Source organism: Streptopelia decaocto (assembly GCF_964273445.1).
Source record: "Streptopelia decaocto genome assembly, chromosome: 1".
Classification (NCBI taxonomy): Eukaryota; Metazoa; Chordata; class Aves; order Columbiformes; family Columbidae; genus Streptopelia; species Streptopelia decaocto.
In genome coordinates this window covers 24,793,196-24,807,623 of record NC_138663.1, presented here as the reverse complement: position 1 = coordinate 24,807,623, position 14,428 = coordinate 24,793,196, and the positions used below count along the sequence as shown (strand labels likewise).

The 14,428-nt window shown below is 41.6% G+C and overlaps 1 protein-coding gene across 1 annotated transcript in view; it reads right to left on the bottom strand.

The window, feature by feature from the left end:
- Positions 1-1,727: 1,727 nt before the first annotated feature.
- The window catches only part of AASS (aminoadipate-semialdehyde synthase), a 28,030-nt gene continuing 15,329 nt past the window's right edge, over positions 1,728-14,428 (bottom strand). The window contains exons 15-23 of the mRNA XM_082043763.1: positions 14,310-14,420; positions 13,173-13,281; positions 12,612-12,752; positions 10,548-10,715; positions 8,386-8,481; positions 6,342-6,457; positions 6,043-6,131; positions 5,537-5,713; positions 1,728-4,270 (exon numbers count right to left, since the gene is read on the bottom strand). Of these exons, the coding sequence (XP_081899889.1) occupies positions 4,152-4,270; positions 5,537-5,713; positions 6,043-6,131; positions 6,342-6,457; positions 8,386-8,481; positions 10,548-10,715; positions 12,612-12,752; positions 13,173-13,281; positions 14,310-14,420 (1,126 nt within the window). The 3' untranslated portion in view covers positions 1,728-4,151. The remainder of the gene's footprint in view (positions 4,271-5,536; positions 5,714-6,042; positions 6,132-6,341; positions 6,458-8,385; positions 8,482-10,547; positions 10,716-12,611; positions 12,753-13,172; positions 13,282-14,309; positions 14,421-14,428) is intronic.

Sequence of the window (14,428 nt, the reverse complement as noted above, 5' to 3'; positions counted from 1 at the left end):
ATAGCGTGCCCTTTCAAACTGGGTCAAGTGTGGAAAAGATGTTATGTATCTCCAGCAAGAAGCAGGATATTAATAAACAATGTCACTTTAAGATTTTTTTCAACAAAGCTATGTCAGGTGCCAAAGAAAACTTGATTAGTGAGTTTTCATCCTGGGAAGCCATAGGTGAGTTAAAAAAAAATCACTTAAGTACATTGCCAACTTTTGTGGTGTTGATTTGATACCTTTGGAAAAGCTTTACAAAAGTCAGCAATAAATGATGAATAGAAGTTACTAAGCTCACAGCTCTCAGCACAACAGTGTAGTAGTTGAAGACCTTAGTATGGACTTTGAAAAACAGTTGACTAAGCTGATTAGCAACGTTTTATCACCTGGCACTGTTCATCACGGCATCCTAGGTTAACGCGTGTCATTCCAGACGGGGTGAGGTCTTCTGTGGTAAATGCTCACTTCAACACAAGTTTAGAAAAGTTAAACTCGTTTCTCTCTCTAAACATTCTAAACAATAAGTAAAGCAGAGCTGGGGAGGAGAGGAGCAATATTGTCTTGTCGGGGTTAAAAACAGAAACAGGGACACAACTACCACTCTGAGTCTGAGGTGCCTGAGGTTACAGTTGTAGTTTTCACAGCTTCTGTGCAGCACAGCTGAGTTCTGACCCCCCGTTTGTTTCACAGGTTTGTGCTTTAGGGACACAAGGGAAGAGAAGTCTCAGTACATTGGGCCACTTTACATCCAATTCCCCCCTGTTTCCAAATTGCATTCTGTCCTTTCAGAGCCAAAACAAAACAAAGCCCCTTCTGACTTATAGAATCAATTCCCTTGTTTCAGGCAAGTCAGAACCTGCACACCGTAATTTAGTCAGAGCATGTTTGAGATGGTGTGATGTGCCTTGATAAATTCTGCTGGATACTCAAAGCTAAATTTTTTTTCTCCCCCTCCTCTTGTTAGTTTTCCAGTTTAATCCCAGATTTTTTTCCCCTAAAACAGCTATTGTGCTATGAGCTTATGCCCTTTGTCTGCCAGTCACACTTGGATGCTCTGGTCCCTGACAGGGATGTAATTCTCATCTGTAGGAATATCCAGAGCTGAGAGAATGTGAAACGCTGAGGCAAAGAAGGCAGCTTGAGTGCAACAGGGCTCAGACACCTCCATCTCAGAAATAAACTGGGATCTTGTCTGTCCTGGAGAGCCACCACCAGAATAAATTCCAAAGTGAAAAAACAAGAGACACACACTGACAATGTGCTCCTCGCAGCCCGATGTGAACAAACAGCTTCAGAGCCTTTCAGCCCAGGCAGCGGCAGCAGAAACCAAACCATGAATTTGGCCGAGCAAGGTGCTCAAGCTGAGGCAGGCAGTGGGGCACCAGCTCTCCTTTCTTCCCGGGGCACAGGGAGACATTACACAGCTACTGCTCTGGAGCTTTCCACTGAAGTAGCTGTCCTTGTCCCCAAGCACAAAACGTGCTAAAAAAAATTGCATTTCTTGAGATCATAGCTGAAAAAGATGTCTAGTTACAGATACCTATATGTATCAAAATACACAGATGTGGATGCTTAAACAACCCTTTAAGAGTCCTCTGAGTCTAGCAAGAAGCATGGAAAAGTGTTTGATGTACATAGAGAAGTCCACGTGCAGACACCCTTTCAATATAACCATCTATGTAAAAAAACAAATCCCATTCATATACATCTCATTAGACTGCAAAGATGACATGACAACAAAACACAGGATTTCAGATTTATTACTGAAGCAATCTTGTGTATAAGATACAATTATCTTTCCAATAATATGCAAAGAGAACTGAGCAGTTTAATCTGCATACAAAAAGCTGAGTAATAAATTCACTTAAGTCTAAACTTAGAAAAGGAAAAGCAGCTTTGCAGTGGGAAAGAGAAATATATTCTGATACAAAAGGTTTCAAAAACAGTAGCAGCATTTCTTGAAGAAAACCCTCTGTAGTGTTCATTGCTTTAGTTCTCCAAAGAGATTATACACTTGTAAAAAAATCCCAACCTTCTTTGCATACTGCATTTCCTAGGCAGAAAAGCAAGCAAGGTGCAGGCACACATACAGAGTCACAGCTCCATGGTTGTGCATTTGTGGGATAAAGGAGGGAACAGAGAATTCTCGAGTGAAATCCTGATTTCACCAAGCACTGGACTGGAAGGGACCAGCAGATGCAAGTCTAATTTTAAGCCCTAGTTGTAGGTTTTAATCGGCGGGGGGCAAGGAACAGGCAGCAGAGAGCGGAATATTCGTTGCGGGCTCCGTCCCCACCTCAGCTGCACGTACCAGCCATCCAGCCAACCAACAACCCACCAGTGGGAAGCGAAGCAAATTAGCAGAGCCAGGATTTCATCCAATACTCAGAACGTGCACGGCACTGCAACAGAATCCAAGTTTAACAGTACAAAGGCATTCAGTGGTTCAGTATGGAAAGCCTTCCTCTTTAACAGTAATACTCTGCATTCTGTTCTTCCTTCTCCCTTTGGCTCCTTTACCCTCCTCTTTGTCCCAGTTGCTACTTCATTACATCTACACAAAGAAAATCCAAATCCTGAGTAGCAAGTCTTGGAGATTAAAACTTCAGCTACGGTTACGGCTGCTTTTCCTACCAGGCAGAGCAACACCTGGAATTCCAGCCCCTCGGGACCATGATAAAAGCACTAAGCTTCTCAGGAGGTGAAAGGCTGTGCGTTTATCAGCAAAGTGCACTTGTGAGGAACGGTGAAAGCAGTTCCAGCATCACCATTCAGCTTCAGAAAAGGGGAGCGCCAGGCAGCTGCACAGGTACCAGTGCAAATGGGATCTGACCACAGCATTACACCTCACAGACTCAACTGGTGAAGTCTAAGCCATGCTTGCATCGCAAGGAGGCGTAGAAATCCCTGAGCAACAGCCACAGGAGCAGCCCTGAACTGGAAGGAGGCACCTGCTGCTTTGTCAGAGAGAAGCTGCACCCCGGTCATAGCTCAGTTTGGGGCCGACGTGGCCGAAGCGCTGCCGGGGCCCGGCGGGCCGGTCTGTGCACAGCACTGCGTGCCAGCAGAGCTGGGACACCCGCGAACCCTCATCAGTCTGAAGCGGTGCTGCAGGGAGTCGTGTGGATACGCCCTCAGCTGAACACTTCAGAAGCATGACAGCAAAAGGACAGGAGCTAACTCAAAAAGTAGTGATGTAAACCTCTAAGCCTACTGCATTTCCAAGCTGCTGATACTACACAGCCTTTGTAACAGTACTTAACCTGGACAAGGCACACAGTGTAAGTGGAAAGAGTAAATGCGGCTGTTTCTAAGCACATTAACAGTGTTGTATTCCAGCACGTCGTTCCTGGCTGCAGAGCTAAATGCTGATGTGCTCCCCTCGCAGCACCAGGCGACACGTAAGAGCGGGTACCCGGACACACTGCAATTGGCTTCCACACTGATACGGGAAAGAGTGTGGAGGGAGGCCTGCTTTCAACTTCTGCCCTCTTCCAATTCATTCAAGTTTACATTCATAAGAAAGGGATTTTTTAAAAAAAAAATTAATATCTACGTTTCAAATATTTATCAGCTGAACATTTTCAAGATTTAATGGGATCTTATTTGCTTGTAGTGCAGAATTTCTAAACCATTTCTTCCATGTTATTGTGAAAACATTCACAAATACTGTTAAAGGGAAAGGGACAAGACAACTTAAATTTTAAGCATCACTTTTATCTCTGTTATTCTGATAAATTATTTTTACCACATGAACAATCAAACTTAATCAAGGGAATTCATTAATCAGACTCTTCCACCATGAAAGAATCCACTAATAGATTTTTGTTTCAGCTTAAATTTCTCGCAATAATAACCCTATACACTTAGGAGATAAACTCTATTAATCAAAAAAAAAACCCCTGATATATTTTAGGAAAGATATATGGAACGATCTGATTAATGCTAAAATATGTACATGAAAGCATAATAGTTTGAAGAGGAAAATACTACAATTCATGCATCAGGGTATCTACAGTTTCTATGTCAAAGCCAGACGAACGGTTTTACAGAGAGCATCACTGGTGTGTGAAACTGCAAGTGCTACCTTTAGCTGGACCAAACTGAGCTTCGTAAAAGCCAGGAGAAAAACAGAGCCAAAACTTGGTTCAACCTGCTGCTTCCAGTTACTGTTTGATAATGCTGTGAGTAGTGTACACGATGCCTTCTGCCTGAACACGCTCAAGTATTGGTCCATAAACACTCTTCGTCAATGGTACGACCATGCCTTTTGCACCTATTTCACCTGAAATAAAGGTAAGAACAAAAAGTGTTAAGTGCTCTGCTGGGTTTGCTGGGCAAGGCTCTGGTAACGGGGGTCTGTGCGGTAACGGGAGGAGCTGCTATGGACCCACCACAGCCCTGCTCCTTGGCCCCTGCGCCCTTCAGGCCAGGGAGAGAGGCTGCGGAGCCCGGAGCTGAGGCGTGAATTTGAGCCTGGGAAAAGGGGAGCAGGGAAAGGTGTCGTTTCAAGCTGGGTTTTTTTTCACACTATCCAAACCTATTTCAATTGGCAATAAATTAACTTCTCCCCAAGCTGAGTCTGTTTTGCCCACGACAGTAACTGCTCAGTGATGTCCCTGTCTTTAGCTCAGCTCATGAGGTTCTCCATTTTATTTCCCCCCATGCCCTGTTGAGGAGGAGTGAGAGAGCGGCTGGGTGGGTGTCCAGCAGCCAGCCAAGGTCAGCCCAGCACACCTGCAAATATGAATTTGCAATTATATGAATTTTAATTTTTATATTTTATATAGATATGCAGATTTATCAACACTGGCACTATGTTCTCATACAGCGTCGGTACTGTATCAAACAGTAAGGTAAAAGTTTCAAACATATAGCACACACACCGTTCAATTGAATTTGTAGAGCTGCGAAACTGCAGCTAGTTGAAAAGCATCTATACTTCAAAAGTTTGTGGTGGTGTTGTTTTGTTTTGTTTAAAAAAACAAAACAAAACATAGCACAACACAGTTTTTGCTTATTTCAGTTAGCTAGGAGAAGAATGACGTTCTGAAGATAAAGAATAAGCAAGGGGAAATCACTATTTCCTTAAACCCACTGACTAGGCAGAGCCCACCGGTTTATACACACACAACATGATCAGGTAACATGCCCCAAGCCTCAGATTCCATCAATCCAGAAAGCAGTAGTGGAAGTCACCAGTTTGTTCAGCACAAGTCTATGTTAGCCTGCTCCACTGTGCCATAGTCAGTTGTAATTTACCCTTGTAAATGTCTCCTCCTACACAAGTGAAACATTTAAGAATAAATGACTAAAAATCTCTACAGATTAAGTAGTAAATCAAGAGTGGTCACTCAAACACCCAAACATGTAGATTAAAAATTCCTGTAAAGAAGACAAGAAAAGTTTGATAAATTAAAAAAATAACAAAACAAAACAACAACAACAACAAAACACCACATATATACACTTCATAAGCATTATACATCTGCTTTCTACAGTTAGGAAGATACAGAGTAATACTGTTACTGAAGTCTGAACAGCCACTTACCATCTAGAACCATCTTAGCAGCAATAGCTGTGGGGTATCCTACTGTTTTAGCCATCGCAGAGTATCCTTTGTTATCACCATAGACAACCAGGTCAATAAATTTGTCTTCCAAATGACCAGAAGGATGCCTGAGACCTATTTCATTTCTCATAACAATCATATCTCTCTCTCCAGTGCCTAAGAGAAAAGCACACAAACTACTCCTTACTTGTATTTCAGTGTTATTAAGATGAGGTTTCTGATAAGCAAGGCACTAGGCAAGCACAGCATGGGGACTTGATAAGACTTTAGACAGGGCCTATTAAGGAGGATAGAATATTAAGATGAAGCTGAAAATGTAACAGGGAAAGAGAAAGGATAAATCAGGGGACAAGAGATCAACATAAGGCATTAAAAAACCTAACATGAACATTTATTAATGAAGGTGAACAAACTAACCCAGTCAAGGCTGATAAGAGATACTGACTTGTTCTACTCTAAGCCATAAAAAAGAATTTCTCACGTACTGAAGGGCAGCTTCATCTCCATGTGCTTTGCAAGAGCCTCCACAATGGAATCTGCTGCTGGAACTGGTTCATCTCCCATTAAACCTAGCCTAGCAGAAGAAATGAGACAGACTCATATCATTACCTACCAACAGCTTCATCTCAGTTTTGTAATTTCCAGCTTGTTCAGCACACCAGTTTAAGTGTCTCAACATAGACCAAAATGGGTAGAATTGAAACGCTTTAAAAAAAAAAAGAAAAGAAAAAAAGAAAAAAAAAAAAAGAACCCCCAGACTTTAAAACCCACTGTAACATTTTACCATTCCACTGCCTCCAGCTGACTTTTGTCCTTTTCCAGTTTGCTAAATACAGCTTCTTTGAGAACGTGGTACTCAGCAGGTGGCTCAATTCCAACCAGTCTGCACATGAGCTCTTTCTGTATTGAAATAAAAAAAACTTGCTGAAGGCCTGACACCTGTCCCACTCCTTTTCAGTCAAGGTTTCAAGAACCCACCGCCTCACTAAGCTCAGTTAATACTCGGGACTTCTGAGAAGACACATTACACATAAAAGGAAAGTGAGACCATTTGAGATTTTTAATTGTAACAAGAATAGGTGTCATCTTTTCCTAAAACACTTTGTACCCTACCACTCAGTTGATTCCCCCACTTTTCAGTCCTGTCCCTTCCTCTGGCAGTGAAGAAAGAACACAGAAATCTGCACGAACAAGGAGCACTGGGAAGATATAAAGGTGAAAGAGAAGCACCTGGAGACAGACAGAGAGTCAGGAACTCAAGATGATCTTTCAGCTGGTCTAGAAATGGAGCATGTCCCGTTCAAAAGGAAGCAAACAGACTGATGAGAGAAACAAGGCTCTGGCAATCCTGGGAATATCACCAAAAAGCTTTCTGAAGATTTTTGTGCATGCATGAAGGCCATTTTGTGCTACCTAGACACTAATAATTGCTTGCTTCATTCACAGCAAGACATAATAAACAGAGCCATGAACAAGATATGAAGCAGGCAAGAGCCGGAGTGTCTGTTCAGAAGCTCAGGTTATCCTGTCTCCTCTGCTTCCCCAGCAGAGAAGATAAAGTATTAAGACGTAACAACAGTGCTGAGACAAGGTTTGCAGTGAGACTCATGAATGCATAGTTATTTTCACAGATTACATGACACTATTCTTATTCACTGAGGCTAGAAGGACTGGAAATTCTAGCTATTTTTGCAACAAGATTTGAAGATATCAACCCTAAAATTCAAAGCGAACAAAAATTTTGTCAGAAAAATAGAAGTACTTCCCATGCAGCAGTCCAAAAACTGCTGAGTTTGGGAAGATGAGCAGTTCTGTATGTTAGTCAGAGACAAGCAAGACTAGGCCTCTTCAGCTTGTGCTTTCTTGGTTTTTAAAAGACTTGAGACATTCTTAACTTGAAATAATGGCATCATTGGAAAAATACTGTGGTCTGCTCAGACCATCACACAGCATAAGTCTGGTGTTTTTTTTCCAGACTACTGCTGATAAAAGCACAGGGAAGACAGGCTGGAATTTTGATCACCTGAGTAATAAACAAAGTTACTCCCCCAGGGGTTTGCAAAATCGAAGGAAAATTTCTCACAAGACAGACAAAGAGATCTGACAAGTAGTAAGCTCTTTGTCAATTCAGCTCTCTTTACAGTACACTGAAATATGAAATCCCCCCCTTGGCCCATGGAGACAACCAAAACATTGATTGTCAAACGTAACAGCAGCACGTCACACCCCAGGAGTCATGCCTTGGCTGAGATTAAGATGAGTGAGGCATCAGTAAGCGAGACAGAAAAGCAGCATAACAGAAGACAAAAAAAATGCTCGTACACAGTTCTGACAACAAAAAAAATATTTTAATACACTCATTTAGGCATTATCTCTTACTTCTTCATGCCCCAAAAAATACTTCTATGCTGAAGATCATGGACCACTACCAACAGGGACATTGCAAACTCACAGCACTAAGGGCTGGATTCTGACTAACAGAAAATTTAACACAATTGATAAAAATATTGTGCAGGACCTCTGAGGATCACCTAGCCCAATGCCATGCTTGAAGCAGGAGTACCACCAGCACTCAAATCAGCCATGGCTTTGTCTAGCTGAGTCCAGAAAGACTCCAGTTGTCAAAGAATCCAAAGCATCTCTGGGAAACCTTTTCCAGCAGTACAATACATTTCTGCCAAAGAAAATCTTCCTCATTTCCAGGAAGAAAAAACAGAGAAGACCAGGATTCAATACAAGGTTCTCATTGCTAAGCACACCCAAGCCTAGTAATAATAAAAACATTAATAAAACAAAGGAAAGAAGGCAGACTAATCAGAGTAACTCACCCAAGTTAGAGGTGACATGGTTGAGCTTAGCAAAGGATAAGGATCTGGGTTAATTAATCCTAGTTTTACAAAGCCTCCCATAGTTTTGGAGTATCCCTGAAATAAAAGAATAAAGTGGTTAAAAATAATCATCACTTGAGACTGAGGTACTTCTCCTTGGTTTGAATGTCATGGTGGACACAACAATGGCAGCATTAAGCGTTACTCCCATGGGAAGAAAGCCACAAGACCACGATGCCACTGGGGTCCTGCTCCAGAGCGGGACCTTTCTCAGCCCCTCTCCACCCCTCCTCCTGTTTTTTCAATACCTTCTTTAATGACTTATACCGCCATCAATACTTCCATGGCCAGGAGCATTCGTTCATGAGATCACAGGGCTGAGCTGGGCAGCACCAGTTCAGACTCCAGCCCATCACTACAGACAGGCTTGTATCAGCCAGATGGCCCATGGACAAACCACTGAATACAAGGAGCCTGGCCCTGAACTCAGCTCACCCCAGTTCTACAGCAGCATCATTGTATGGGCATCAGACAAACTAATTTTAAGATGAGAATCCTGTGTGTTTGCATCTTCCCTTCAGGAATACCAAAGAGGCAACTAGCACATCAGTGGAATCATATTTAAAAGGAACTGCAAAGGCTGCAATAGGCCATGCAATAAAAAGAGTCGCAACTCGTTTCTGCTCTTTTTTGTTATTATCCCGTTAACACCCTCACACAGCTCCTGGAAACCTGAAAACACTCACATGCAAGTCACGAGAAACACTGTAAACATGCACAATGTTGGAAATAAAGCCTCCTGAAACAGGGCTAATTATAATTAGGAGCCACCTCCACCAGCTCAGACGGCCCAGCAGTGAGATCCTCCTGTGACACCTTTTAAACTGACCCCAATAGCGATCTGATTTTCCACCAGCATCACCCCAACCCAAAGCAACAGACCTGCTTTGGGGGTAAAGAAAACAGCACTAACCATGGAAACATCATTCTCGCAGCACACTGACAGCAACTCTTCATGTCACCCTGACATTTTTGCTTTTCCTTGTGCTGACATTTAATACAAAAGAAGAAAATTTTATCAGGCACCAAACGGAAGAGCAGATACTGTCATATTAAGACTTCATGATGAGACAGATGCCTTCCACATATTTTTAGCTTCTGAACAAGAAATAATACCTAGACTGACAAAAGGAGATCTATTGAAATTTGTAAACCTTACTCCCCCACATGCTTTCTGTTTCTGCTGTTGCTAAGCAAGCCTCTGTCCCTCCCAGAAATAAAATCCTGTTGTATCACAACAGAGGAATTAAGAGGGAAAGGACATACATGTAATTCGTCAAGCCATGCACAAAACAACAATACCTCAAACCTTGACATAAACATTAACTCAATAGACTTATCCTGACATCCATAAAAGCTTTTTCAAACCTTCAACATGGTTTTAGGTTTATTCCTTCTTAATGTACATTGACCAACAAAATAATAAAAAAAGAAATCTGAAAGAAAAAACAGTATGTTTTCATTCTGCCTTGTGCACCTAACAAATGACAGGAAAATAGTCTATCAGTTAGAAGGAAAACACATTTATCTCTTAACATCTTACTTAACTGACCAAAATGTTAAAGCTGCTCAAATTCAAGATTTCCAGTTACTTAATGAAAAACTTTCTCAGTTTGATGGAAAACCATAATTTTCTCTAACATTTTTAAATTACACTTCTCACAGGAATATAAGCAAACTGTTAGTTCAAATTATCAACTTTAAGAGAACAGATCCATTCTTAAAAATACATAATAGCAACACGCATCACACAAACCCAACAGATTTAGTTAATTTTTAAAAAAATCTATTGATCTGACACCAAATACAGAGCCAAACAAAAAAACAAACACAGATACTGACTATGCCAACTGACCAGCTGCCTAAAATGGCTAAAAATATTTTTCTTGTTTGCAACAAACACCTGTTAAATAAACCAAGTAAAGCTACATTAAAAAAATGAGAGAAGTGCTTCCAGTTCTCTCTCAACAGGGACAGTGGAGAACGCATAAATAGCACATACAGAGCTATAAAAAGTTGACTTTTAAATGTACAGTTTTCTTTAAATGTCAACATTAATATCTTGCAGAAAACAATAGTTAATAATATTAACAACAACTTACTTTGTATCTTAAGGTGCCTCTCAGCAAAGTGTGAGCTGACTGAATACCGTAAGGCTCAGCATATTTTGTACTGTCTCTGTTAGGAAAACCTTCAAGATTTAATCCTGGGAAAAAATCCATTGGAGTTACAGAATCAAGTAACGCTCCTCCAGCTGGAATATTGACAATCTAAATTTTGAGAAAGAACAGCAATATTATTTTGGTGTAGTGTTATTTATTTCACAACAGAAAAGATGAAGTGTGCTCGAAATATGCTTAGTGTTTCTGGTGCAAACAAAAGCCCAACCTAAATAAAGCAGTTGCACAAACCATTTAAGCACATCCTGCGATGGAGGAGCACACACTATGTCAGCCACTACTAATCAAAGGGCTAAAACAAGCCACATCCTTTCTCACACACACTGTTAATTTCGGCTGCACTAATATTAAGGTGGTAGGTTCCCATTTCACTTATGTTAGTGTATTGTTGGAGCACCTCCCCAAACTGCACCAGTGTCAAGGGAGATTCTACCCATAGGCTCCCCGCTTTGTGGTCAATTTTCTTATTCTCATTTTTTATTGGGCAGGAGAAGGATGTTGGGGCTCTTTTTGTTGTGTGGGGTTTTTTTTAAAGATTACAATACATCAGGTGATATCACACCGATATAAACTTGTTGTCTATGTCTGCCTTTACTTGCAGCTATGAAGCACGGAGAGAATGCACCATTGCAGGAAAACAAAATGAGGTTGACTGGTTCTATTATCATTCCCAGCCAAAGCCTTGAACCCTGCTTCCTTCAAGCAGCTGATGCACAGATCTGCTATGCAGCATCAATACAAACTCATTTTGTGAGGGGCAAGGTTTCTTTCTAGAAGACTAAAGCAATGAAGTCTGCAGCAATGCCAAAAGATCTCACTGTGTTTGTCAGGCAGGACAGTAGTGTGGAAGAATCCTGCACAACAGTCTCAGACAGCAAAGGATTTAGTGGCAAGGAGGAAAAACTACACAATTTACTGACAAGCTCACATAGTGCTCTCATAATGAATCATTCATGTGCATGATCTAATCTTTCCTAGCAGTGGGTGAACCAGGTCAGAATTAAATAAGAAACACTTTCACATTCTCCAAGAGACCCTTTCATCTGAAACTTATAACTATGTATTGTTGCTTTTTAAATAATGATCCAATGTACAATCCCTGAATTTCTCCTGTCTTACTGCAATAAGAACACTAGAGCACTAAAATGTCATGATAAAACATCTCAAAATATTTCTCAGTTTTGCAGATCAAAAAGTCCAGATAATTAGCTAAACTTTACAGTGGTTATACAAGGCAGTCTCCTTGACATTTGAAGAGCCCCTGCTCAGTAACTACTCTGAGCAAGTGAGAGTGATAAAACAGACAGGGGCTGCAAAGCAGAAATGAGACAGTGGCTTGCAATAGCTTTGCACAAATCAGTTCAGATATTTCCATAGAACAAAACAGATGCAGTGACATTTGCTGGGTAAAGTCTATTCTAAAGACTCCTGCACAAACCACAAAAAAGAGTTTATATAAAACACATCAGAAATCACTGTACACTTTCACAAAGCCCACTGAGTGGGTTACTGGTATTACAGATTGCACCAAAAAAAAAAAAGAAATCAAGAGTTCTGATATACACTGTGCAAGCACAGAATGAAGCTGTTTGCTTTATAAGCATGACTAGACAGAAAAGCAAGCAGAAGGATGCACTCTCACCTTTATTTCACAGAATCAAAATTAGGGCAATTAAGCGGCAAAAGCAACACACAACAGGGATGGGAGCTGAACTCGGAACACCAGCTACAACTCAGTGCTTCAGCCATTAGAACACACTCCTTCTTTACAATCAGATTCCATGCAGTAAGTAAAAACTAAGCCGGCAGCAGCCAGGCACCATCACACTCCAAACACAGGATTAAGTGATATAAGCAACTTGTCTTGGGGAAATGACTGTCACTGGCTTGAAAGTAAACGTGGCACCTTACAAATCCCAGTTCCCTCCTTAGCCCAATACCACCTTCTTTGCCTGGCTTTAAATGGAAATGTTAGGATTACTTCACCTCTCCATTTTTTAAATACGTCGCAGACTGAACTGTATTCAGCAGCACTCCTTGTGGGCTCCAGCTGAACTTGTATCTCAGAGGATTGTCAGAGTGCTCTGGAGCTGGTAGGCCACCGCAGAAAGAAGTGTAGGATACAACCTGTTGGATTTATCCACAGGAAATGAAAAATGAAGACAGACCAGGATACAAACAGCACAGATCTACCCTGCAGAATCCCCATTAGTTCTTCAGCTTTCTACTGATGTCGCCCCACAAACGGGCCAAATCAAATCCGCAGTGGACGGGGGAAACCAAAAGAATTTCACTGAGGCGGAGTGTCAAGCTGTCACACTGCAGGCACTGTCCATAAAGAGGAAACCACACCACACTCTGGGGCAAAGCCATCTCAGTTGATGGTCTCACCAACTGGATTAGTTGGCACCAAATTCCAAGCATCACAAAAAGTACAGTGCCCAGAGCCCATTACGAACCAGGACATGACTGAAAACTGGCTGTTGGTAAAGTAACAACTTTACTAAGAACATCTTGGCAGAACTACACACTACCTGCCAACCTTACCGTGGCACCAACTTCTTTTGCCTTGTCAATACATTCCATCGCCAACATATGATCAAGACCAGGATCCAAACCCATTTCGCTGATAACTGTAATACCAGCAGCTTCTATGCTAAAAATAACAGAAATACAGAGCTGTCAGAATAATCACTGTTACTGGCCTTTCATTCAGGAAATCTGTCCAACAAAGGCCCAGCAAATTTTCCCCAACACCATAAATTCTGGGCTCTGTCTGGAGCTTCTCAGAAAAAAACAGAAGCAGATGTTAAAACCTGAACAGCGACAATTGTCTAAGAGTCACTGTAGCCTTGGTTTCTCTCACTTTGCTGCAACATCCAGGGGCTGGTGGTTTTGACAAATGAGAAGTGTCTTCCTTTTTTTTTTTGAGAGAGAGAAAGCATGACACGAGCATCACAGCAAGAAGAGGAGGAGAGGCCTCTAAACCTCCCTCATTGTATGCAACGCTGGTTCTCTACCTGTCCAGCTTTCTCTGTTTTATCATTTGTAGAGACACAGCATGGAAAATTCTCATCTCACTTGAATTTACATCAGTTTCCAGTACCATGACTGAGAGGGAACACAGATGAAGCTCCGTGCTCAAAACAACTGTCAGTCATATAAGCAGGACAAGAGAAACATTAGAATAGCTAGAACTGTCACCAATTTGAGACTAATACAGTAGGTCTGTCCAAAAGAAGGTGGCATGGAGGACATTACTGTAGATACAATAAGTCAAGGATGAGTTCGGGGAACGCAAAGGATGACAAACAAGCTTGCTGTCACTAGTAGAACAGGACAGCTCAGCTTGAAAATCAGCCCAGCTCAAACATCCAAACAGGTTTGAGGGGAGAGGGGAAGGCACATTAACATGGAATAACATGGGGCATGCAGAAAAGCACATTCCAGTTCAGAGCACTAGTCTGACCAGACTGGGATATGCACTCGTTTCTCTGCTCTGCCACAGCCTCCACGTGCAACTTTGGGCAAAGGTACTTAGTCCTCCATCATAGAAAGGCACAGGGAAAGAATGCAGAAAACAGTAATTCACAGTAAGTGTTGCAGGTGTAACAGACTGCAAAATACTCAGATAATGTACTAAAGAAGGAAACACCACCAGGGAGATGCTACTCTCATACCTACCTCTCCTGGAGTTGTTTCATAGCTGGTGTCAAGTAGCTGGCTGTGACCAAGTTCACTTTGCTGTCAATACATTTCTTCGCAACCAAAGGATGTGCTGAATAAGGCAGCAAACTACAAAT